Consider the following 23,065-nt stretch of genomic DNA (forward strand, 5'->3'; position numbering starts at 1 on the left):
GGAATGAGAACTTTTCAGACCTCTCTCCACAAAGCACTGTGAGGACTCAGATGAAAAGCTCGCACATGTAAGGGCACCAAGCTTCTCAACAGGTCTGTCCCAGTCACTGTGCAGCAGTGGGCCCCAGACAAAGGGCTCACACCCTGCACCCTGGAGGCCTCACCTCGGCAGAAGTTCAGTTCTCTTAAAGCCTATGGGTCTGTAATTGCTTTCAAACTCTGATTCTTAGGCTAACCCTAAACTCCCCTAAACTAAGTCGAATGATGAAATCATGGAGTCACACCTCAGCATCATCCTTCCTGCTTCTCGCTGGAAGAAGGAAGAGGCTCTCATGTTATATAGAAGGACATGTACTTGGAACATGTGAAACCATCTGCAGGATACTGGTCCAACAGAATATTCATTTGTTCATTCATTCATTCTACAAACAAATAGGCCCTGATAGTGTGTGTGTGTGTGTGTGTGTGTGTGTGTGTGTGTGTGTGTGTGTGTTATAGATATTTATACCAAGTCTGAAGCTAGGCATTAAAGATATAGAGAGAACTCATACAGACAAGGATCTTGCTCTCATGGAGTTTATAAATTAGTAGAGAAAACAGACACTAAGCAAATAAGCTTAATTATGTAAATATAATTAAAGATTGTGAAAAGTGCCATAACAGGGGGCTATGAGGGTGGGAAATGGAGTCTTCCTTAACATATGTTCCAAGATGATCAGTTCTATAGGAAACTGTCACATAAGCTGAAGGCAAAAAAAAAAAAAGCTATCTGCTTGGCTCCATAGTCAACAGTCTTGGCACCAGCAGCCAGGAAATTAAAAGGCGCATTGCAATGGGAAAGTCTGCTGTTAGGGACCTCTCCAAAGTACTGAAGAGCAATGGTGTCTCTCTGGAGACTAAGGTGCATCTGATACAGGCCATGGTCTTCGCAATCACTTGTTATGCATCAGAGAATTGGACAATGACCAAGGAGGATAGAAGGAGAATTGATGCCTTTGAGCTGTGGTGTTGGAGAAGAGTATTGAGAATACCATGGACTGCTAGGGAAACAAACAGATTTGTCCTGGAAAGGGTTAAACCGGGTGGCTCCTTGGAGGCAAGGATTCTGAGGGCTCCGTCTAAAATACTTTGGACATGTGAGGAGAGACCGGTCCTTGGAGAGGGACATCATGCTTGGTAGGGTGGACGGACAGCGCAGGAGAGGAAGGCCCTCTATGAGGTGGATTGATTCAGTGACTGGGATAATTGGGATGGGAGTGTCGGAAACAGTGTGATTGGCACAGGACAGAGTGGAGTTTAGGGCTGTTGTACATAGGGTCGCTATGAGTCACAAGCGACTCGACGGCACATAACAACAACAACAACAAAAATCCATACAGAGTGGAGAAAAGAGTATACAGATCAGGAACGACATGTGTGGAGGCTCTGAGGCAGGGAAGAGCCTGGCAAGTTCAAATCTATGGAACAGACAAAAGACCTTCTAGTGCTAAGGAAAGGTTGGCAGTCAATTCTACCTGAGATTCCACAGGAGAAAGATGAGGCAGTCTATTTCCATAATTATTTACAGTCTCTGGAACCCTGAGGAGCAATTCTGTTCTGTCCTGTAGGTTCACTGTGAGTCAGGGTTGATTTAATAACAGTTGTGGGTGGACAGGAGACCAACATGACTAAATGGAGAAGCAACTCAGGAATGAAGGTTGTGATGGAAGAGAAAGGCAGGGCTTAGATCTAAGACTAATGTCGCAGAGTTATTCTAACTCCGGAGCAACGGTGTCTCTCTGGAGACTAAGGTGCGCCTGATACAGGCCATGGTCTTTGCAATCGCTTGTTATGCATCAGAGAGTTGGGCAATGACTAGGGAGGACAGAAGGAGAGTGGATGCTTTTGAGCTGTGGTGCTGGAGAAGAGTACTGAATGTACCATGGGCTGCCAGGAAAACAAACAGATTCATCCTGGAGAGGATTAAACCAGGCTATTCCTTGGAAGCAAGGATTCTGGGGCTTCGTCTGACATACTTTGGACATGTTGCCAGGAGGGACGGGTCCTTGGAGAGGGACATCATGCTTGGGAGGGTGGAGGGACAGCGCAGGAGGGGAAGACCCTCTATGAGATGGACGGATTCGGTGACTGGGGTAATCGGGATGGGTGTGTCAGAGGCGGTGCGGTTGGCGCAGGATAGAGCAGGGTTTAGGGCTGTTGTGCATAGGGTCGCTATGAGTCGCAAACGACTCGATGGCACATAACAACAACATCATAGGAGTATAGAAAGGGTCTTAGCAATCATGTCGTTTCACTCACATATTTTGGAGTTGAAGAGACTAAGACCGAAAGAGGTTAAGCTTCTTCAACTCATGCAGATGGTCTCATATATTCTAGGTATATTAGTCATCGCTTGGTCCCTGAACTTCTTCAGAAGGATTCTTCAGAAGTTTCTTTAGAAGGATCAGTGAGCTAAGTCCATATGGTGGGAAAAACAAATGACTTGGTCTCTCTTGCCCCTGACTTGCTCACCCAGGTGATGAAGAGCTGGTGCGAGAGGTGCTGTTTGACGCAGTGGTGACCGCTCCCATGGAGGCCTACTGGACCGGACTGGCTCTCAATACCTCTGAGTACGTCCTGGGGCGGGCTGAGGGCTCTGAAGAGAAGCAGCAGGCTAGTTCAAGTGCCAGAATTCCCTGGGCTGAGTCAATGGTCCTCCTACTACCTGGCTGACAGTTCAGAAGACTACCTGCATCCTCTTGGCCTAAGAGGACTGGTGTGTACGGTGAGATTTAGGCGGAGTGAGAACTACCTTCACTCCGCCCCCCTAACGTATACCTCTCAGCAAAGTTTCCATACACAGCAGATTTCTGCTGCCCTCTGTCCCCTTTGAAGAAAGAGGACCCGAGTGCATCAGACCTCACAGGTCAGTGGACAAGAGCCTAAATATCACCCTTCTTAGGGTAGCTCTTTCCTGAAAACACTTCACTCCGGGTCAGGCTTCACACTTGAGAGCTCCTTAGTCTAAGAACTTTCTCAGGAAGCAGACAGAATAACCAGATCTGAACCTTTTTCCAGCCAGTATACACAATGAAGTATAAAACCTTTCATCTCTATTTCCTACCTGCTTCATGCATGGTCACTAATTAAAAAGTTGGAACTTTGAGTCCCACTCAAAGGCAGCTCAGAGCAAAGGTGGGTAACCCACTTCTGAAAAATCAACCACTGACAACCCCAGGATCACAGTTCTACTCTGACACACGTAAGGTTACCAGGAGTCAGGGTCAACTGGATTTAGATTTCCTCAGCTCCTTTACTGGTCTGGTGCTAGAGTGTATGTTGATCAGGTAGAAAGAAGAGATACTGTGTGCATGTGCACGTGTGTGTGTGTGTGTGTGTGTGTGTGTGTGTAGCATGATTGTCGTTGTTATGTACTGTCAGGTCAAAACTGACTCATAGCTGACCTTCCAGCAGGTTTTTGGAGGCAGTAAATCACATGGGAGGAGATTGCCCATCCTTCTCCCATGGAGCAGCTGGTGGATTTGAACCTTGTGCCTTTAGGTTGACAACACAACTCCTTACTACTAAGAAGTAGGCCAGATACTAGTCTAAACATTTGGAATATTTGGGAGGAAATAGGTTTTCAGTCTCATAACAACTCTACCCTATAGATGGCATCATTATCCCCATTTTACAGATGAGAAACCAGATTGTAGCAAGACCCAGTAACTTGTCTGAGATCTTATGCCTAGTAAATAGCAGAGCTGGAATCAAAACCAGGTAGCCTGGCTTCAGATTCTAGAGTCTTTAGTCTTGAACTCTTCTGCCCTGTACAGTGGCTTGGATCAGTAGACTTGGAAAGAAGACTTCATTTTTTTTATTCTTCATCTTTCCAAGTGTGTAGATGAGCTGCATATTCTTTTAAATGGTAAGAACTATTGAAGAGCAAATATTCTTAAGTAGGGTATGCATTGCTTTAATAAGGCTATGGGGGGAAATTGTGTCATTTTCTTCAAAGACACATGAAAAGATATCAATATCTTTTTGTGATGTTAAAACATCTCTATAAACCTGAAATTCACCTCGGCCTGAAAGTCAGCATCTTACTTAGTGGGAGCAGAAGCTCTCTCACTGAAGACAAGAATGAGGCCACCAAGCTCACTTTCACTACCACTATATAACAAGTGCTCAGGGGATGAGTCAATGCATTTAGACAAGGGAAAGCACTTAGGAGCAATAAAAGCTGGATAGGAGGAAATAAGATCATGTCTATTTAAAGACGATATGATTATGCACCTGGAAATGCCAAAACCATGAATAGGAAAAGTGCTAAAAACAGTAAGAGAATTGGTAAAAGTAATGGGTTAGAATGTCAACATTGAGAAATAACTTTTCTCTGCTTCCAAAAGGTCACAGCTTTGAAAACCCTTTGGAATGCAATTCTATGCTGAGCCTAAAAGGATGCTGTGAGTTAGAATTAACTCAATGGCAACCAGCAACAGCGTTCTATACAAACTCACACCAGGGAGAAAAGATCATGTGGGAAATTCTATTTAGAAGAGCAAAAAATAAAAATACCTATGCATTACTATAAGATGTGTCCAAAAATCTAGAGAAGTTATAAAACACTCCTGAAAGACCCAAACATAGTCTTGAACAAGTGGAAAGCTGAATAATGCACATGCTAGTTGCCTTAAAATATGATAGACACACCAATAGGATAGAACATAAATTCATATGTTATGTGGAAAGCTAATGTAAGATCAAGGCAGCATGTTAAATCAGAGAAGAAAAACTTAACTCTTTGTTGTAATTTTAGTGAAAGTCTATAAGCAAATTGGTTTTCCATTCCATGGTTCATGTGTGCTACGTTTTGTGGTGTTGACTTCAAGCTCTACATTATATCCACATTCTTCCCCATGCTTCCTGTTTGCATTCTTCCTTCTTTCTTCTCCCTTTCTGCCTTCTGAAGCTTATCCTTGAGCAAGTACGCCCCTTTTGATCTGTGTGGTTGGCTATTCTAAGGAGCATGTGTCCTGCTGGCGTTTCTGATCACGGGGCAGGCCTACCTATTTTGGCTGGAGGTTGAATCACAGGGGTGATGTCAGTCCCAAGCTTCAATGGTGACTAAAGTCCATAGTCTCAGCGGTTCGGTAATTCTCTCTTAGCTTGTTAACACTGCTATTTTTTATTATTTTGAATTTTGTTTCACATTTTCCTTCTACTCTATCGGGAATTTTATGTTATGGTTGCTTCCACTGAGGTCAGCAATGGTAGACATGAACTAACTACAGGCTCTGCCTAGGTCTGGTCTTGTTCTTATTTTCCATTAATCTGTAGGACTAATGTTGTTGTTGTTTGCCATTGAGTTAGAACTGACTCATAGCTGACCCTTCAGTAGCTTTTCAGAGAGAGTAAACCACATAGGAGGAGACTGCCCATCCTTCTCCTACAGAGCACCTGGTGGATTCGAACTCCATGGCTTTGGGATAACAGCGCATCTCCTTACCACCAGGCCACCAGCATTCTCTAGTCCTATTTGTACTAATACTCTTTTATTTTCTTAAGTCTTTTTCATCCTAGAAAGGGAGAGGCCAATAATTGCAACTTGGATAACTTCTTGGAAGCTTTTAAGATCCCAAAAATAGGATGTAGAACATTTTCTTTGTGGACTGTGTTTCACCAATTGACCAGTGAGACTGTGGTCCCGAGTCCAGGTCCAGTAAATCATTCCCTGAAGTTGTTTGGTTAGAACTAAGTTTTCATAATTTTGGCCTCAGTTTGCTCTGGTGTGGAGATATGGATCTATTTATAGTGCACACAACTATATATGTAGAAATACCATCTGCCAAACATATATGGCCGTGGGTGCCATCTCATTCACCTACACATACCTGTCATTGGTTTGGGAATATCTGGACAGCCATATGGAGAATGATAAAATTGGATTTCTTCCTCACACCATACACTTGGACAAAGTCCAAATTGCTCAGAGATTTAAATGTAAAAGGAAACCACTTCAGCGCTTAAAGAAAAACTGAGCAAATAGTTTTAAACTCTAGAAGTAGAGAAACCTTTCCCAATGATGATTCAAATTCAGAAGAAACAGAGAAATGATTGATAAATCTGACAACATAAAAATATTTGTATGGCAAAAATAAAATAGAAGCAGACAAAAAGAGAAATGACAAACAGGAAATATTTGCAGCTTTTAAAACAGATAAATGGTTTCTATTTCTCTATGTTACATATTTATGATGGGTGGACCACCCCAAAAATGGAAAGTAAAGACCAACCATATCACAAGAAGGTAGTCAAGAGCTATGGATAGGTTTTTGAGGGGAGGGGAATGCAAACAGCCCTAAAACACATGAAAAAAGTCCCACCTAGGTCATAATTCTCCAAATTACTGAGGAGCAATGCTGTTAGTGTGAGAACTAAGGAGTGCTTGTCAGGCCATGGGCTTTCCGATCACTTACTATGCATCTGAAAGCTGGACAGTGAATCAAGATGACAGAAGAGTTGACCTTTGAGCTGTGGTATTGGAGGAGAATACTGAATATCGCATGGACTGTCAAAAGAACAAACAGATATATTTGGAGAAGGTGCAGCCAGAGTGCTCTTTGGAGTCAAGGATGGCAAAGCTTTGTCTTTCTTATTTTGGGCCTGTTTCAAGGAGAAGCTCTTCCTTGGAAAAGGACAGCATGCTTGGAAAGGCAGAGGGATGGCAAAGGAGAGGAAGACCCTTAACCAAGTGGACTGACATAGAGACTGTAGCAATGGGCTCGAGTGTATCAGGCAGTGTGAAGATGGCACAGGATAGGACAGGGTTCAGATCTGTGGTTCACAGGGTCACTATGGGTCATACTCGACTCAATGGCACCTAAGAACAACCAGTCACAGTACAAGAAATACAAAGGAAAATTACACCAAGACAATGTATATAAATAAAACACAAGGTATACGATTTTTATATATAAACTAATATCAAATTTTAAAATTACACCAAGATCATATTTCTCACAAAACAGATTGGTAAGCATTCAAGTTTGGTAACATACACTATGGTGAGGCTATGGGGAAACAGACACGTGCATCCATTGTGGATGGGAGTCCAACTGTATCACCTCTATGTAAGGAAAGTTGATACGATCAAGAATAATCACATATGCACTTACTCTTTGGCCCAGCAATCTCACTTCTAGGAACTTATTCTAAAAAATAGTGGCAAATCCATGAAAAGGCATGGGCATGAGGTAATAACCTAGACAGGTTTTTAGAACCCAATAAAAATCTAACTGGACCCACATAAGACAGCTACAATGAGCTCTGGTAGCTTAGTGGTAAGGAGTTGCACTGCCAACCCAAAGGCAGGTAGTTCAAGTCCAGCTGCACTGAGGGAGGAAGATGGACACCTCCTCCCCTGTGATTTACAGCCTCTGATAAGTCAGCTATGTGTTAGTTCCAACTCAAAAACACATAACAACAACAGCAACATACAGCTATTAAAAAGAGAGACAAATATTTATATTTAGTGCCATGGGATGATCTCCAGCAAAGAAGATAAACATTCACATGAGAAGGACATCATGCTTGGAAAGGTGGAGGGACAGCACAAGAGAAGAAGGCCCTAGCTGAGACGGATTGGCTGGGGTAATGGGAGTAAGTGCGTTGGAGACAATAAAATTGACTCAAGAGGGAGCAGGGTTCAGAGCTGTTGTGCATAAGGTCACACTCAACGGCACATAACAACAACATTTACCTAAAAAAAAGAAGAAAATACAGTGTATTTTCACAATCACACGTTGTTGTTGTTGTTGTTATGTGCTGTCGAGTTGCTTGCGACTCATAGCGACCCTGTGTACAATAGCCCTAAACTCTGCTCTGTCCTGTGCCAATTGCACTGTCTCTGACACTCCCATCCCGATTATCCCAGTCACTGAATCAATCCACCTCATAGAGGGCCTTCCTCTCCTACACTGTCTCTCCACCCTCCCAAGCATGATGTCCCTCTCTAAGGACCGGTCTCTCCTCACAACATGTCCAAAGTATGTTAGACGGAGCCTCAAAATCTTGCCTCTAAGGAGCCACCCGGTTTAACCCTTTCCAGGACAAATCTGTTTTCCTAGCAGTCCATGGTAATCTCAATACTCTTCTCCAGCACCACAGCTCAAAGGCATCAATTCTCCTTCTATCCTCCTTGGTCATTGTCCTACTCTCTGATGCATAACAGGTGATTGTGAAGACCATGGCCTATATCAAACGCACCTTAGTCTCCAGAGAGACACCATTGCTCTTCAGTACTTTGGAGAGGTCCCTAATAGCAGACTTTCCCATGGGAATGTGCCTTTTAATTTCCTGGCTACTGGTGCCAAGAGTGTTGACTGTGGAGCGAAGCAAACTAAAGCTGTGTACAATCTTAATCTCTTCACCACCCATCCTGATGCTGCCAATTGGTCCAGTGGTGAGAATCTTTGTCTTCTTGACATTGAGCCTCAATCCATATTGGAGGCTGCAGTCCTTGACCCTCTGCAGCAGGTGCTTCAGGTCCTCTTCAGTTTCAGCAAGCAGGGTTGTGTCATCCGCATAACACATACACACAGATTTTATTTTTCATAAAATAACAAGCAGAAAGGGTTACCTATAGAAAGAGCAGAAGGCTTTCATTTTGCTTGGATCCACAATCGATGCTTGTGAAAAGCAGAAATCAAGAAACCAAGCAACAACAACAAAACTTTTTTTAAAAAAAAAGAAACAACACATTACATTGGGGAATTTTTCAAGTGCTAAAGAACAAGGATGCCACCCACTTTGAGGATTAAAATGGATATGACCCAAGCTATGACATTTCCAATCATTTCACATACATGTGAATGTTAGTGCATAAGGAAGACGAAAGAATTAATGCATTTCATTTTATTGTTGGTAAAAATACTGACGACACCATGAACGACCCAAAGCACAAACAAATGTACCTTAGAAGAGTGCTCCTTGGAAGGGAGAATGGTGAGACTTCACTTCACATATACTTTGGGCATGTTGTCAGGAAGGACAATTTCCTGAAGATGGACACTGTGCTTGACAAAGTAGAGAGTTATTGAAAAATGAGCAAGACCCTCAATAAGACAAACTGATGTAGTATCTACAATTATGGCCTCCAACAAAACAACAATTGTGAGGATGGCACGGGATCAGGCCTTGTATTGTTCTGTGGTTCACAGACTGATGGTGAGTTAGAGCCAGCATATGGCACCCAACAAGATAGAAAAAGTGAAGGAATTAGGGCAAAGGGAACAGAAGGCAGACTCTTCTCAGAATGACTAATTTTGTATATTAGACTTCAGAACCAGGCAAATACTTCATATCATTGTAAAACAAAATTAAATTTTTAAAAGCACAATCTGAGAAAGTGAAAACAAATGAAGCACATGAACTTAACTGAGTATCAAATTATATAACCAGACAGAGGGGAACTCCTCCAAGGGGATTTTAAAACTGAAAACACGAAATAAATAACATTTTCAACTGTGTTCAGTAATCAGGTAGCTGGAAAAGATGTTGGCTGTTGGCACTGTTACTCTACATTGTTGTAATGTGCCATCTGCGACTCAGAGCAGCCCTGTGAACCATGGCTCTGAACCCTGCCCTATCCTGTGCCACCCTCAGCTCTCACACACTTGAGCCCATTGTTACAGTCACTGTCAGTCCATCTCATTAAGGATCTTCCTCTCTTACCCTAACTCTCCACCTTTCTGATTATAATACCACTCTCCAAAGACTGCCCCCCCCAACAACATTCTCACAGTATGTGAGATAGAGTTTCACCATCTTTGCCTCGGAAGAGCATCCTGGTTTCACTTTCTCTAGGACCATGCAACTCATGTTTTGATTTCTTGACTGCTGAAGCTTGTTGGCTTGGATTTGATTTTAGGGTGTTTTTTTTAAGTTCTTATATTTTAGTGATACAAACTAGATAATTACAGGTAAAATTTTATCTGAGATTTCCTTCAAAATAATCAAGTTGCAGGATGTGAGGAAGATATAGGGTGGTGGAGTTCATGCAGATCATTAGTCCTTTGAAAGAACTGGGTCTAGGAGTCATTTGTTTTCTTTACTCTTCTTTGTTCTGGACAGGAAAATACCAATACTTGCTCCTGAGATGCCTGTCACAAGCTTTTAAAAGCCACATCATGTCTCACCAAAGTAGGATGTAGAACATTGCTTTTGTGGGCAATGCTGTTCCATTGAACTTGATCTCCCCAAGGCAGGGTCCTGAGACCCTAAGACTAGCAACTTATGTCCTCAAGGTGTTTGGTTACAATTAAGTTTATATCAAGGTGTCTGTAGGTTGTTGGCTCTACCATAAACATAGATGTATTTACAGCATATACAAATATACATGTATATCTTGGGTTCAGTTGTCTGGTGACACAAAATCAATAAAGTTTACATACACACACAGAAAGATTTTTTTTCAAGGAAATGGCTCACATGCTTATAGAAGCTGGCATGCCCCAGGTCTGTAGGTCAGATCTCAAGAGAGAAACATCTGAAAAGGCGTATGAGTCTAAATCATCACCAGGCAGATAGGTCCTCAGACTGTTGGCTTTGCAGGCTGACAAATCCAAAAGTCATTGCGCAGGGTCATGAATGACTGACTTTGGTGCACTGTATACGTATTATAACTGATAGTGCAAGATAGTACATATAGTAATGCTTTGTTAAATATCTGCATTACTTGTGTACCTCTCCTTGTCTTGCTTTTTTTCTATCTTCCCTTTTTCTAAGGATGGGTCTATCTTGGGGCTCCAGCATCTATAATATTAAATCCCACGGGACTCCAGATTACACCTGGTAAAATACTGAGAGTGGGAAGGGACATTGACTAGTGTCTCCAGACTCTTTTCCTCAGTCATTTTACTATCTCCAGGCGAAGAGTTTGACTCCAGTTCCAGGTACTATCTGTGGACAATACCTGGTATAGCCTCCTCTTCATTTCCTTCATGAGAAAAAAGCACAACAGGCTAACTTCTGGACTTCCCTTGACAATGTGAAAAAGTGCTCCCTTTGGCAATGCTTTGGGTAATGCCCAACTTGTATCTTAACTGAAACCCACAGACCAACGCAGGCACTGAGAGGAAGTGGGTAACAGACTAAGACAACTTGAGCCACAGGGTAGAACATTGATGAAGTTAGAAGTAATGACTTTCCAGGCTGGCCATGTCAAGTTTCAAGCCTCTGGGCCTCACTGTCACAGCATTCCAGGCAAACTCCATTTGATTGCACTGCATGGTTATTGCCTTTTTAACAAACGCAAAATTTTTTGTGACAGTCCTGCATCAAGCAAGTCTATCAGAACCATGTGTCCAATACCACATGTTCATTTTGTGTCTTTGTCACATTTTGCAATTCTTACAGTCTTTCAAACTTGACAAACTAGAGTGAGGTGTAAAAATAACTTTTAAATGCACTCACTCACTGACATCAAATCAGAACTGACTCATAGCTAACCCTCCACTGGGTTTCTGAGGCTGTAAACTGAGGAGAGATTGCCCCTTGGAGCAGCTAGTGGATCTGAGCTGCCAGCGATGCTCAACCCTAGATTAGCAGTGCAGCCTCTGTGGATTACACCCCCCAGGGCTCCCTTGAAACACACTGTTGTTGTTGTGATTGTTGTGTCCTATTGAGTCAGAACCAACTCATAGCAGACCCTCCAGTGGGTTTTCAGAGGCTGTAAACTGCACTTGTCCATCTTTCTCCCACAAAGCGGCTGCTGGATTCAAACTGCTTGCTTTTGGGTTGGTGGTCCAACTGCACTGAGAAACCAAAACTTCTGTGTGACTCACTTTATTTCAGTATTTTCTTTATTAAAATGGTGTGAAACTCAACTATTATGACTGTATTGTCTTGGAGCTGTGCCCCGACTGGCTAATTGATTTTTGGGTTTTTTCTAACCTTGTTGACACAGTTATGGGATCTACTGTGACTGCTCTTGGGTGTAGTCAGTGCCTCGTCTCCTCCTTCCACATTTCAGTCATAAGAGAAATGAAAAGTGCTTTAAAACTGTGAGGTACTGTGTTAAGTTATGGTTAGAAGTTACTGCTTCTTGGTTCCCAGGACAAAATCTCTCTGTCTCAATATCTTCTAGATCCAGCTGCCCTAAAAGCCAACAACACATTGTTGTCAAGACAGAACCAACCCAAAACTGACCCTCCATCGGGTTATCAGAAGCAGTAAATTGCATGGGAGGAGATTGCCCATTCTTCTCTCAAAGAGCATCTGGTGATTCAAACCATGTACCTTAGGGATTACAGTGCAGCTTCACATTAGGATCTTAAAAAGCAGGGAGGCAAGGGCTCAAAGAACCCCATTAACAAAAGGAGATGCTCCTTGAGGAAGTCTCTTCTAGGTCTGAAGTGTGATGTTCATAACAGCTTACCAGTGTTCACGTGTCTGCCTGAGAAATCAGCCTTCCACAGAAGCTTCCCCCTCAGTCAGATTTGGTCCTTTTTAAATGGAGAGTGCTCGAAAACTTTTCAGGTCTTTGCCTAGTGCACCTTTTTATCTGTCTCTCTTTCTTGTCTGTCTCTTACCCCCATCCTCTAGACCTGCCCCTGCTAATTACTCATGCTCTGTCTGGCTCACAGAGACTCCGAGAGTGTGGTGGACATGGCGTTCCTGGGCACGCGGGCTGGCCTTCTTAGAAGAGGCTTGTTTGTGGGCTCTGAGAAAGTCTCTGACAAGTAAGTCCTGCTCACTAGCTTAGGGAGTGGGGACCCCTGCAAGGGCAGCAAAGGACAAAGTCCTCAGTTGTGTCCCTGTGCCACATGGAGAGGCAGGCCTGGACTGTCGTGCACTGGGCCTATGGTACTGGGAAACCAGGGCTGGTGGAAGAGCTGGGATTCATAAACTAGAGAATAAGGAAATAACCCTCCACCAGGGCTTAGATGCATCCCGGAGGGCCTCGGAAGAGAGAGGGTGGTCAATGATGGAGGAGAGTTGCTGAGAGCTAGACTCACTTCCATGGAGGGAAATTTAGAATTTATTTTCCCTAATGAGACGGGTCTCAGTGACAAGCTGCATCTTCCCACTTTACCCTCTCCTTTGCTCAGACTTTCTCCATCCCCCAAGGGGAAGGAGCTACCACCTCAGCCCAATAGATGGAGTCTTTTCAGACAATCCACTTCTTCCCTGGCAGCAGGATATCTGCAATACTTATGTTAATCTGATAGGATTCCAGGTCCAACTCCCTCTAGATCCTAAACGAGCAATTTTTCCTGGTAATAATTTTACAAGTTCCCATTCTTCCCTCTAGGGACACCTGGCAGTATCTGGAGATGTTTTGATTGCCACCCTGGGGGAGGGATACTACTGGCATCTAGTGGGTAGAGATCAGGGATACTGTTAAACATCCCACAGTGCACAGTGCAGCCCTCACGATGAAGAAGTCCTACTCTAACCAAATCCCAGATTCAGAGGGGAGTCTCAAGGGCTCACTGGGCTGCAGAGGGCATTCACCTCCCTGGCAGCAAAGGAGAATGGGAGCCTGGAGAAGTGTTCTAGGGAGGGGAGGAAGCACCTGCCTGCCACTCCACACCAAGAGGCTGCAGCAGGTCAGACAACTAGACACCTGGAGGAGGACTGCTGAGTGCTTACCCAGTATATCTGACACCACCGCCCCTGCCTTCCACCCACACACTGCTTCTCACACGAAACCCAAGTGCACTTAGCCACAGAGCACCATGTTTTGAGATTCTTCCAGGATTCTATGACAGATCTACACTTGCTAAGCAAAGTTGAGGCATTTGAGGAAAACAACTTGGGCTTCTCTTCTCTCTCCTTCCTTCCTTCTTTCCTCTTCACCTCCCCTCATTGCATAACAAGTGGAAACAGGGAAGCTCTCTGTGGACCTGATCTGTCCAACTCCTCTTCTCTATAAGAGACCTAGCAAATGACTCCAACCAAAGGGCCAGAGCCAGTGCACATACTGTGGATTCATCTCAAGGTGAATCCTTCTGCAAGGCTCACCGCCTCCTCCAGCTTACCACACCTCATGCTTCCTCAGTCCTTTTTGTGTTTCCATGCCGGTATTTTCCACTCCCATCAGAAAATCACATGCTCATCCACGTCTTTGCCTGGCAAGGGCTGGACAGAATAAACCATTTCTGAGTGGAAAGAGGATGGAAATAGTCTTAAGATTCCTCCTCTAGTTTCCCTAAAGAGATTCTAAGAGGCAGAGAAAGGGCTGTCAACAGATTGACCTTGCTGAGCTGCCAGAGGCTTTTACCTCCTCCTATGAGCACAGCCTCCATGTATGACTGCACTTGCCCCACACACCTCCAGAGGGCGCTTTCACTTCGACAGTGACATGACAGGCCGAGGTCTGCGGAAGGAATATGTAGGTCAATCACTCCTAAATCTCAGCTGTCCACCTTGTGGTTCACCCATGGTAACTTTTTTTAATCCCCCACTAGCTTCGCCCTCCCTCCCACTCTGATTCTGAACCAACACTCCCTTCTTCTGTCAGCTGGTGTGTGTGCAGGGAATGCAGAGCCATAATTAGTAAGGCAAAGCTGCTCAAAAGAGAGAGAACACGTACAACGCATTCTAAAACCTCGAGGCAATGGTTTGGGGAGTAACCATTTGAAAGAGTTTATGGCCCTCTCTTCGTGCAATGATGTGAGTTGGCTATACAATTTACTTGCTCAAATATTCCAGTTTACCAGCCAAAAAGAGATTAGGCTATATAACAAAAAGCAAACAAACCAAAAAAACCAACACACAACAACAACAACAAAAACAAACCAAAAAAACCCTACAGGCAGAGGAATTAACATACCAATAGCCATACTACATCTTCTAGCTACTAATGTGGCTAATCAGTTTCAATATAATTTTGATTCTGAAAAAAGGCCAGAATTGCTAGGCAACATTTCCTAGGGCAATACTCATTTAACATTCTTTCCAAATAACAGGCTGTCATAGTCCAATGATAGTTTTCTCCTCTGTCAAGCAGGTGCCCCAAGTGTGATGCCCTTCAATGAGCCTCACACGCAGCCACTGTCAGTGACCCATCTGTCAGTGAAAACTTGCTTGTTGCTGAGTGAGTTTTAGCAGAGCTTCTAGACTAAGACAGACTAGGAAGAAAGGTCAGGCTATCTAATTCTGAAAACCAGTCGACACCAGCCTTGTGGATCATAACGTGTAATCATACTGTGTGCGGAGTTGCCATCTGCTGGAACCCACTTTGTGACAACTAAAACCGACAGCAGTATTTCCAAGCAATCTCAAAAAGTGTTGCTGTGTTGGCCCAGCCAAGGCGGATGTGGTAGGAGAAAAGAGTGAATGAAATGAAGTTCTAGATTTGTAAAAAGTTACCAATTTTTCTCCTTGCAGGAAGTTCCTAACTCCTGAAGACAAGGCCAGCATATTCACCATGGACCGCTTCCCTCTGTGGTACCGCCAGGCTGCTGAGCAGCCGGCTGGCAGCTTTGTCTTCAATCTCCGCTCCACAGAAGCCCCAGGTAATCTGCACACCTGTGCTCTGGGGCAGAGGCCAAGAGTGGGGTGCCCTCTGCTTTCTTCGAACTAGATAGTGAGGAGAGATGGGTTCCAGATGCCCTGGGTTCCCTCCTGACACACTTTAGTCACTTGAGAAGGTCAATCATGGCCGAAATAAGATCTGATCATTTCACTCCTGACCCAGCATCAGAGTTGGCATTTAAAATCCCAGCATGCAACTAAGGAAAGAAGTTGGACCCAAAAGTTAGGAGAGTTGGATTCTTCTAGTCCAAATACCAGATCTGAGGGGAAATGGGAGAGTTGATATCTAAAGATCTGGCTGTCTTTAAAAATCTGAATATCATAGAAAGTTCCTTAAATTGGATGAGAGTAACCATAGGAGCTCCTGTCCTTTCAAGTCTCCAATGCCACCATGCCTTTGCCCAAACAGAAAGAAAGCCACCTATTGACCACCCTTTCAAGAGTCTTCCCAGAGCCAGCAACCCCGAGCACTCCTGTCCAGCCTTCCAGCCCTGGGGAAATTCCCCATCAATGGAGCCCCTCACTGCTGGTAGGAAGAACGGTGTGCAGACAGACAGCAGGTGGCTGAGGGGGTGAGGAATGACAGCCAACATTTGGCTCCAAGCAAGCCAGGCAGAATCCTCCAAAGTCAAAGACCAGGAAGATTTCTTCAGAGCTGGTGGGCACCCAACTCCAGTCTCCAGCCTCCACTCTGGAAAATGGCCAAGAGGAGAAAAAGAAATAAATAGAAAACCATGAAGAAAAACCACAAAACAGTTAGCAACAGAAGGTACCTCTGAGCCCATTTGGCCTTCCTCAACTTGACTGGGATGTGGAGGGGCCGAGGCCCTGAAGGATTGTCTAGCAACCTGTGACTCTGACACAAAGCAAGCCTTCCATCTCGTTATATTTCTGGGGGAAGCGGGTGCTGATTGAGGCCATGGTGGAGCCAGAGCGCCTACAAAGTTTCCACATCCTGGTGGGAGGAAGGACTTGTAGGAGGTGAGACATTCAAAAGCAAAGGGGTGAGCTGGGAGTCAAATTGTAATGAAGTGTTACACCAAGGAGCCTAATGGTGAAACAGTTAAACACAGGTCTGCTCTCTGAAACGTTGGTAGTTCCAACCCACTTAGTGGCTTTATGGGAGAAAGTCCTGCCCATCTGTTGTTGTAAAGATTACCACCCGCTGCCAGCTAGTAGATTCTGGTTCCTGCAGGCCCTCCCTTGGGTTTCTGAATCTGTAAATCTTTGCAGGAAGAGACTTCTCATCTTCCTCCTGCAGAGCTCCTGGTGGGTTCGAACCACTGAATAGCAGCAGAATACATAACCTACTGCACCACACCTTAGGAAACAAGGAAGGGGCAATTCTACTGTCACCCAGAGTGACTGTCAGTGAAAAGCAATTCAACTGCACTAACAATTACTAGATGTGCCTTTCTTTCCAACAAAACTACTGCTCCCACTAAAACTATCTTCTAGACTCCTGTGGGCAGCAGAAAATAGGGAGGTGATCTGATGAAGGGGGTCACCTGGTGCCCTCCAAGTGCCTCTGCCCATATGTACACCTATCTCTATCATCTTATGTTTAGCCTTCACCCCGTATACCTATAACTACTACGCTTTCTACAACAGTTTCTTGTCGAACATCAGTCATCTGCACAACCTCGTGATATTGATGCTGTTGTCACCCTTCATTTAACACAGAGAAAATGCAAACTCTTAACTGCCACTGAGGCAGACTCAGCACAGAACAGACTTACCATTGCATTTCCAAGGCTATACATTGTACAGGAAGAGAGTGCTCATCTTTCGCCCTCAGAGCCACTGGTAGACTAAAGCCCCCATAGAAACACAAACTTTGGATTATCAGAGCAAATCCCTATGGGCTAGACCACCAGAGCTCTATACTGAGAAACTGAGGCATTCAGGAGGTTCCATGACCTGCCCAGGATCATCCACAGAGGGAGCTACTGAGCCAGCCTAGAACCAGCATTTGCTCCAAGCTCTCCTCTGCACTGAGTGCAGAGCAAGAGATGGGGAGAGGAAGGGGTGTTTTCATCTCAGTGAAAGCCCACAAGGGTGGTTCTCAAAGCCTAGGTAAAGGCCTCCTCCCTCCCTGTGCATGCTGGGCCAGAAAGAGCCAACTCTTCTTGCCTGGAGCAGCACAAAGGGCCTCCCAAGGAGGGGCTCCCCACAGGGTCCTGGGGAGATTCCCTGGGGTAAGTCCTGGCCTCCACACCCAAGCCTGCGGTGATGGGCCCCCTCCTGCCTGTACTGTCACCGGGACTAAGCCTGCTGGCTGCTGGGGAGCTTTTTGTGGTGGAGAGGTAGGAGGGTGGGTGGGTGGGGAACTGAGCCATAGGGAGAAGAAAGAGAAGCTGGCAACCCCAAAAGGGGGCTGTGGAGCAGGGAAGCAGGAGCTTGCTCTCTTTTCACACCCTCACTCACTTGCTTAGCTCACATACACGCTCAGAGACATGTGGCCACCCCTGCACACTCCCATCCACCTCAAAAGAGAGGAAACAACAACACTTTCACTTTCCTGGGGGACAACTGAGACAGAGGAGAGGCGATGAGCTGGCTGCAGGATGAGTGGAGGCTCCCCAGATGCCTCTTCAGGCTGACACTGGTACCTTTGCCTGGGGTCTGGTGGGCTGAGCTCGGCCCACGCAGAGCTGTCTTTTGCAGCCAGAGTTTGCAAAACCTGCCAGCAAATGGCAGTGGTCCACCAGGGCCCAGGTGGCACAGGCCTATAGCTCCTCCCTCTACCTCCTACCTCTTCCAGCGTGGCTGCTGGACAGTGCCAGGCTCGTTCACTTCAGGTGTGGGGCCAGGTCCTGAGATTCCTGCTGCTGCAGAGAAAGCATCGTTAGGATGGCACACCCTCACTTGGGGTCTCCCATAAGCTTCCGGACCCAGGGAATACTGCAGGGGGTCAGCCGCAGCAGCATCTTCTGGACACAAGTGAGGAACTGACTGCTGCATCTGTTGTGTCCCTTTAGCCCATTGATCATGACACATTCCCAGAATCAAGGACAACCTTATACATACCACCAAAGTAATTTCAGCCTTCTATGATATATTCAGGGAACTCTGGTGGCCTAGTGGCAAGGAGCTCTGCTGCCATCCCACAAAGGCTCAAGGTTTGAATCCACCACATGTTCCATGCAAGAAAGATTTACAATCTCCTTGCATGCAATCTGCTGCCTCTGAAAACCCACTGGAGGGTCAGCTGTGAGTTGGATCTGACTCAGTGGTACACAACAACCATAGTAGCCTAGTGGGCAAGAAGCTGTGTTGTCAACCCAAAAGCAAGAAGTTCAAATCCACCAGCTGCTGTGCGGGAGAAAGATGGACAATCTCATGTGTGATTTTCAGCCTATGAAAACTCACTAGAAGGTCAGCTGTGAGTTGGTTCCAGCTCCATGGCACATAACAACAACATGAGAAATTTCATTTCAAGGTGTGATGTGCGTTCTCAGTAATATAACTGGCTGCTATCCAATTGATTCAAATTCTTAGCACACTCATGAGTGTCAGAATAGAACTGTGTCTCTGGGGTTTACAACGGCTTAAAGACCTTTTTGAAGGTGTCTCTGGGCCTTTGCTAAGAGACACCTCTGGATAGAATGGAGCATGTAGCCTTGCAGTTATCAGCCAAGCATACTAATAAGAGTTGGTATGACACCGGGACGTGATAGAAACCAGTAGTTTATAGCCTTTCTAACAGGCACTATTAAAATATCAGTCTCCACATAAGGTTCTCTTGACTAGCTTGTTTCATACAATGTTTGCTATGAAAACCGTATAGCAAAATAGCATATCCCATGATAAAATGTGGAACCTGCCTTGGAATTTTTGGTAATGGAATTTGGCCTACAGATAAGACTTCCCTCTCCTCACTGCCTTTGGGTAAAGAGTCAACTCATGGCTGACCCTCCAGCAGGGTTCCATAGGCTGTAAATCACACAGGAGGAAAGGGCCCACCTTTCTCCTGTGCTGCAGATGGTAGATTCAAACCACCTGCCTTTGGATTGGCATCTTGACTCCTTACCCATTGGGCCATCAGAGCTCCCTTGTCAATAAGAATGCTTTGAAGAGTGCAGGATTGTGAACTGGTGACACCTACGAAGTCTAAGGTTATATACTGACTACCTCAGAGCTGGAGACTGTTTTCATGTTGAGCTAAAACCACTCCCCAGATGTGGCACTTGGTACTTCACAACAACAGTGTAGTGGTTGTTCAGTGATAGAATTCTTACCTTCCACAGGGGAGACCTGGATGGAGACCTGCTTGCATATTGGCTTGATGTACCTCCTGAATAACCATCACCTGTTGTTAGTGGAGGTTTTCAAATCATTATGATGTTGAACAGGTTTCAAGAGGAGCTTTCAGGCTAAGACAAACAAGGAAGAAAGGCTTGGCGATACATTTCCAAGAGCCAGTCAAAGCCAGCAAGATCACAGCAGTCTGATCCTGATCACCATAAATCAGGGGACAACTTGAGGACAGCTAACAGCAACAACGATAATTAATGGCACAGTTCTTAAAAAGAAGTAAAAAAGCAATTCTAGACAAGCCTTCTTGCCCTTCAGAAGCCTGGCAAGGTGTCACAGGATTTATGGAGTGCCGTGGTTCCATAGCACAGACACCGTTCAGCCTTCTGTGCAGATCTGATCCTGCCAGATGAATATGTGGCATCTGGCTTCCTGAGCAGGACTGTAGTGTCACCTATGAGTCAGGCTCCCTGAGAAAGGCTGACCCAGGATCACCCACCACCTAGGCCTGGCATTCAGCCTATCCACCCCTCAAAGGCTCATTTGATGCCACATGAGTCTTGTGAAGAAGAGCTGTTTAGGGGGTGGGACCGAGGAGGGGGCCACTGTGAATCCATGCTGGTGCTGCTGAGCACTGAAGTGGAAAGCAATGAGCAGAAGCAGGCTTAAAGAATTACTAATAATGGTCTGTCCTCAAACAAGAAAAATAAATCATGGTGTCATCATGACACTGACATACCACATTGTTCATGCAACCAGAGACCACATACTTCTCTAATAAATCCAGATCTACACAGAAAGGCCACAGACAGCATTTGACCCCCAGAAGGAGCTCCCTAAAGACAGGTGGTGATAGGACTAACCCATCGCAGTAACTATAGAAACCCACTCCCACGCCCTGCCGTCATCGCAATCCCATGTCCCAGAGTAGAGCTGCACTCTATAGAGTTTTCAATGGTTGCTTTCTGGGAATTTGATCACCAGGTGTCTCTTCTGTGGCACCTCCAGGTAGACTTGCATGTCATACGTTACTTGTCTTCTATTCCAAGAAAGAGGGTGCCCTGGTGGCTCAGTGATAAGGACCTGCACTGCCAACCCAAATGGGTCATCTCCTCCCATGCAATTAAACTGCCTTTGAAAATTCGCTAGAGGGTCAACCATGGGTTGGTTCCTACACAAGGGTATACAACAACCACAACATTCCAAGATGAGGCAGGGCTTAGCCTACTCAAGCTACTCTCCCCTAAGCACTTAGAAAATGACTCCACAATTTCTGTTTCCCTAGAAAGTCCAGGCCAGCCAGCAGTAGTAACAGTGAGCACAGCTGTGTCCGTGACCGTGGACAAGAAGACAGCCATTGCTGCAGGTAAGAGCTGCCCTTTGGCACCCCTGAGATGGAGTCAAGGTCAAGAATAAGGTCAAGAATAAGAGTAATCTGTATGTTTTCTCAAGCATAATGTATGAATGAAGGGGTGTGGAACCTTCCTAAATCATTTCATTTGCAAAACTGTAAAGCTAAAACAGTTGAAACCCTGCAATATGAAGGAATCTGTTCAAGGTCACGCAAAATAGAAGTTATAACAGTCTCTGGTGTCTCACTGAGGGAAAACCTGGTTTGTGACCCAAATCCTAGAAGTAAGAGCTTTATCTGTGAGCTCAGTAAGTGCCTGTTAAGTGCTTCCCAGGCCTTTCCTCATTTTACCCTCATGGGGACTCAATGAATGCGATATTTTACTGCCTCATTTCACAGATGAGGAAACGAAGACACAGAAACCTTATGTGCATGAAATCCCACGATTAATAATTAATGCAGCTCAAATTTGAACTCAAATTCTTTCTCTCTAGGGCCTAGGTTTACTACCTTGTGCACCAATTTGCTGTAACCTGTGCTATAGAGGAACTTAATGATCTCACAAGCCTCCCCCAAACATTGTCATTTCTTGGTGCCTAGAAAGTCCTGTGTGGTGAAGCCCTCCTTATTCTGATTTCCACTTCTATGACCTAGACTCAGAGATTTTCTGAAATTGTACTTAACCTAAGAAGCATATGCCAAATACAAACAACACCCAGTTGCTTTCAAGTCAATTCTTAACTCATCGTGACCACATGTGTGTCAGAATAGAACTGTGTGTCAAAAGCTTTTCTTTCTGGTTTCCCCCCATAAATCCTCTCTCTTCCAAGGCCTGTCTTGGTAGACTCATACCTGGTTCATCAATCAATTGCATCTCCAGTTTTGTTTTGGAGTACTGTTGAGTTGATTTACCACAAGGTGATGCCAAGTGAGAAGCAGGTCTGCTCCCCAGAGTTTCCTAGGTTGGAATCTTTACTGAAGCAGACCACAAGGGTCTTTCTCTGTGGAGCAACTGATGGACTTCAACTGTCAATCTTTCAGCAAGCAGCCAAGTGCTTAACTATTGTACTACTAGAGTTTCTTGCATCTCCCAGGAGACTCCTACTAGTCATTCAAGTGTTAGCAATCATGGATCTATGAATCTGGCTACTGGGCATTGTCTTGAACTCCACATCAACTCTTAGACTCATTAAAAGGACTTGCACAACTGGAAAGAGATGAAACTGATAACATGCTTTTTCCCTCAGATTGCCCTGGGGCAAAGAACATGAAAGGAGCCGAATGAGTTCGGGTACAGATAATAAAGATTTATCCTCTTGCCTACAAGAAGAGTACACAAGAGCCCTCATGAGCTAGGCTCATAGACGTTTCCCCACCTTGGGAACAGAGATAGAAAAGGATGCCCTGGCCTAGTATTATTGCCCACCATCCTAGTCAGCAAGCACTTACATCACTGATTGTCTTCAGGATGATCTTGCTGGGTCGTAATCTCCAGGGATTTTCTGCCATTGTTTGTTCTCCGAAGGACTCACAAATTATCTTCATTTCTCTACCTGGGAATATCTTAATTTTACCACTGTAATTGTAATGGGTTCGCTTTCATAATTAAAAAAGTAATTTCTAGATCCATCTTGAAGTACAACATTGTGAGTGATGGGATTATATCCATGTGCTTACAAGGATGTCCAATGAATACCACTATCATTCAGATATATGCACCAACAACCAAAGCCAAAGAAGAAGAAATAGATGACTTCTACCAACTTTTACAGTTGGAGATCGATCAAACTTGCAATCAAGATGCATTGATAATAATGGGTGACTGGAACGCAAAAGTTGGGAACAAAGAAGAAGAATCAGTAGTTGGAAAACATGGGCTTGGTGACAGAAATGAAGCTGGAGATAGAATGATTGAATTTTGTACAATCAATGACTT

At 44.8% G+C, this 23,065-nt stretch overlaps 1 protein-coding gene across 1 annotated transcript in view; it reads left to right on the forward strand.

The window, feature by feature from the left end:
• Positions 1-23,065, forward strand: part of CACNA2D4 (calcium channel, voltage-dependent, alpha 2/delta subunit 4) — a 146,747-nt gene that overhangs the window by 56,672 nt on the left and 67,010 nt on the right. The window contains exons 24-27 of the mRNA XM_006891375.1: positions 2,515-2,608; positions 12,626-12,721; positions 15,375-15,502; positions 21,064-21,144. Of these exons, the coding sequence (XP_006891437.1) occupies positions 2,515-2,608; positions 12,626-12,721; positions 15,375-15,502; positions 21,064-21,144 (399 nt within the window). The remainder of the gene's footprint in view (positions 1-2,514; positions 2,609-12,625; positions 12,722-15,374; positions 15,503-21,063; positions 21,145-23,065) is intronic.

This window comes from Elephantulus edwardii, unplaced genomic scaffold, assembly GCF_000299155.1.
Source record: "Elephantulus edwardii isolate Elephantulus edwardi_28Jun2011 unplaced genomic scaffold, EleEdw1.0 scaffold00096, whole genome shotgun sequence".
Lineage (NCBI taxonomy): Eukaryota > Metazoa > Chordata > Mammalia > Macroscelidea > Macroscelididae > Elephantulus > Elephantulus edwardii.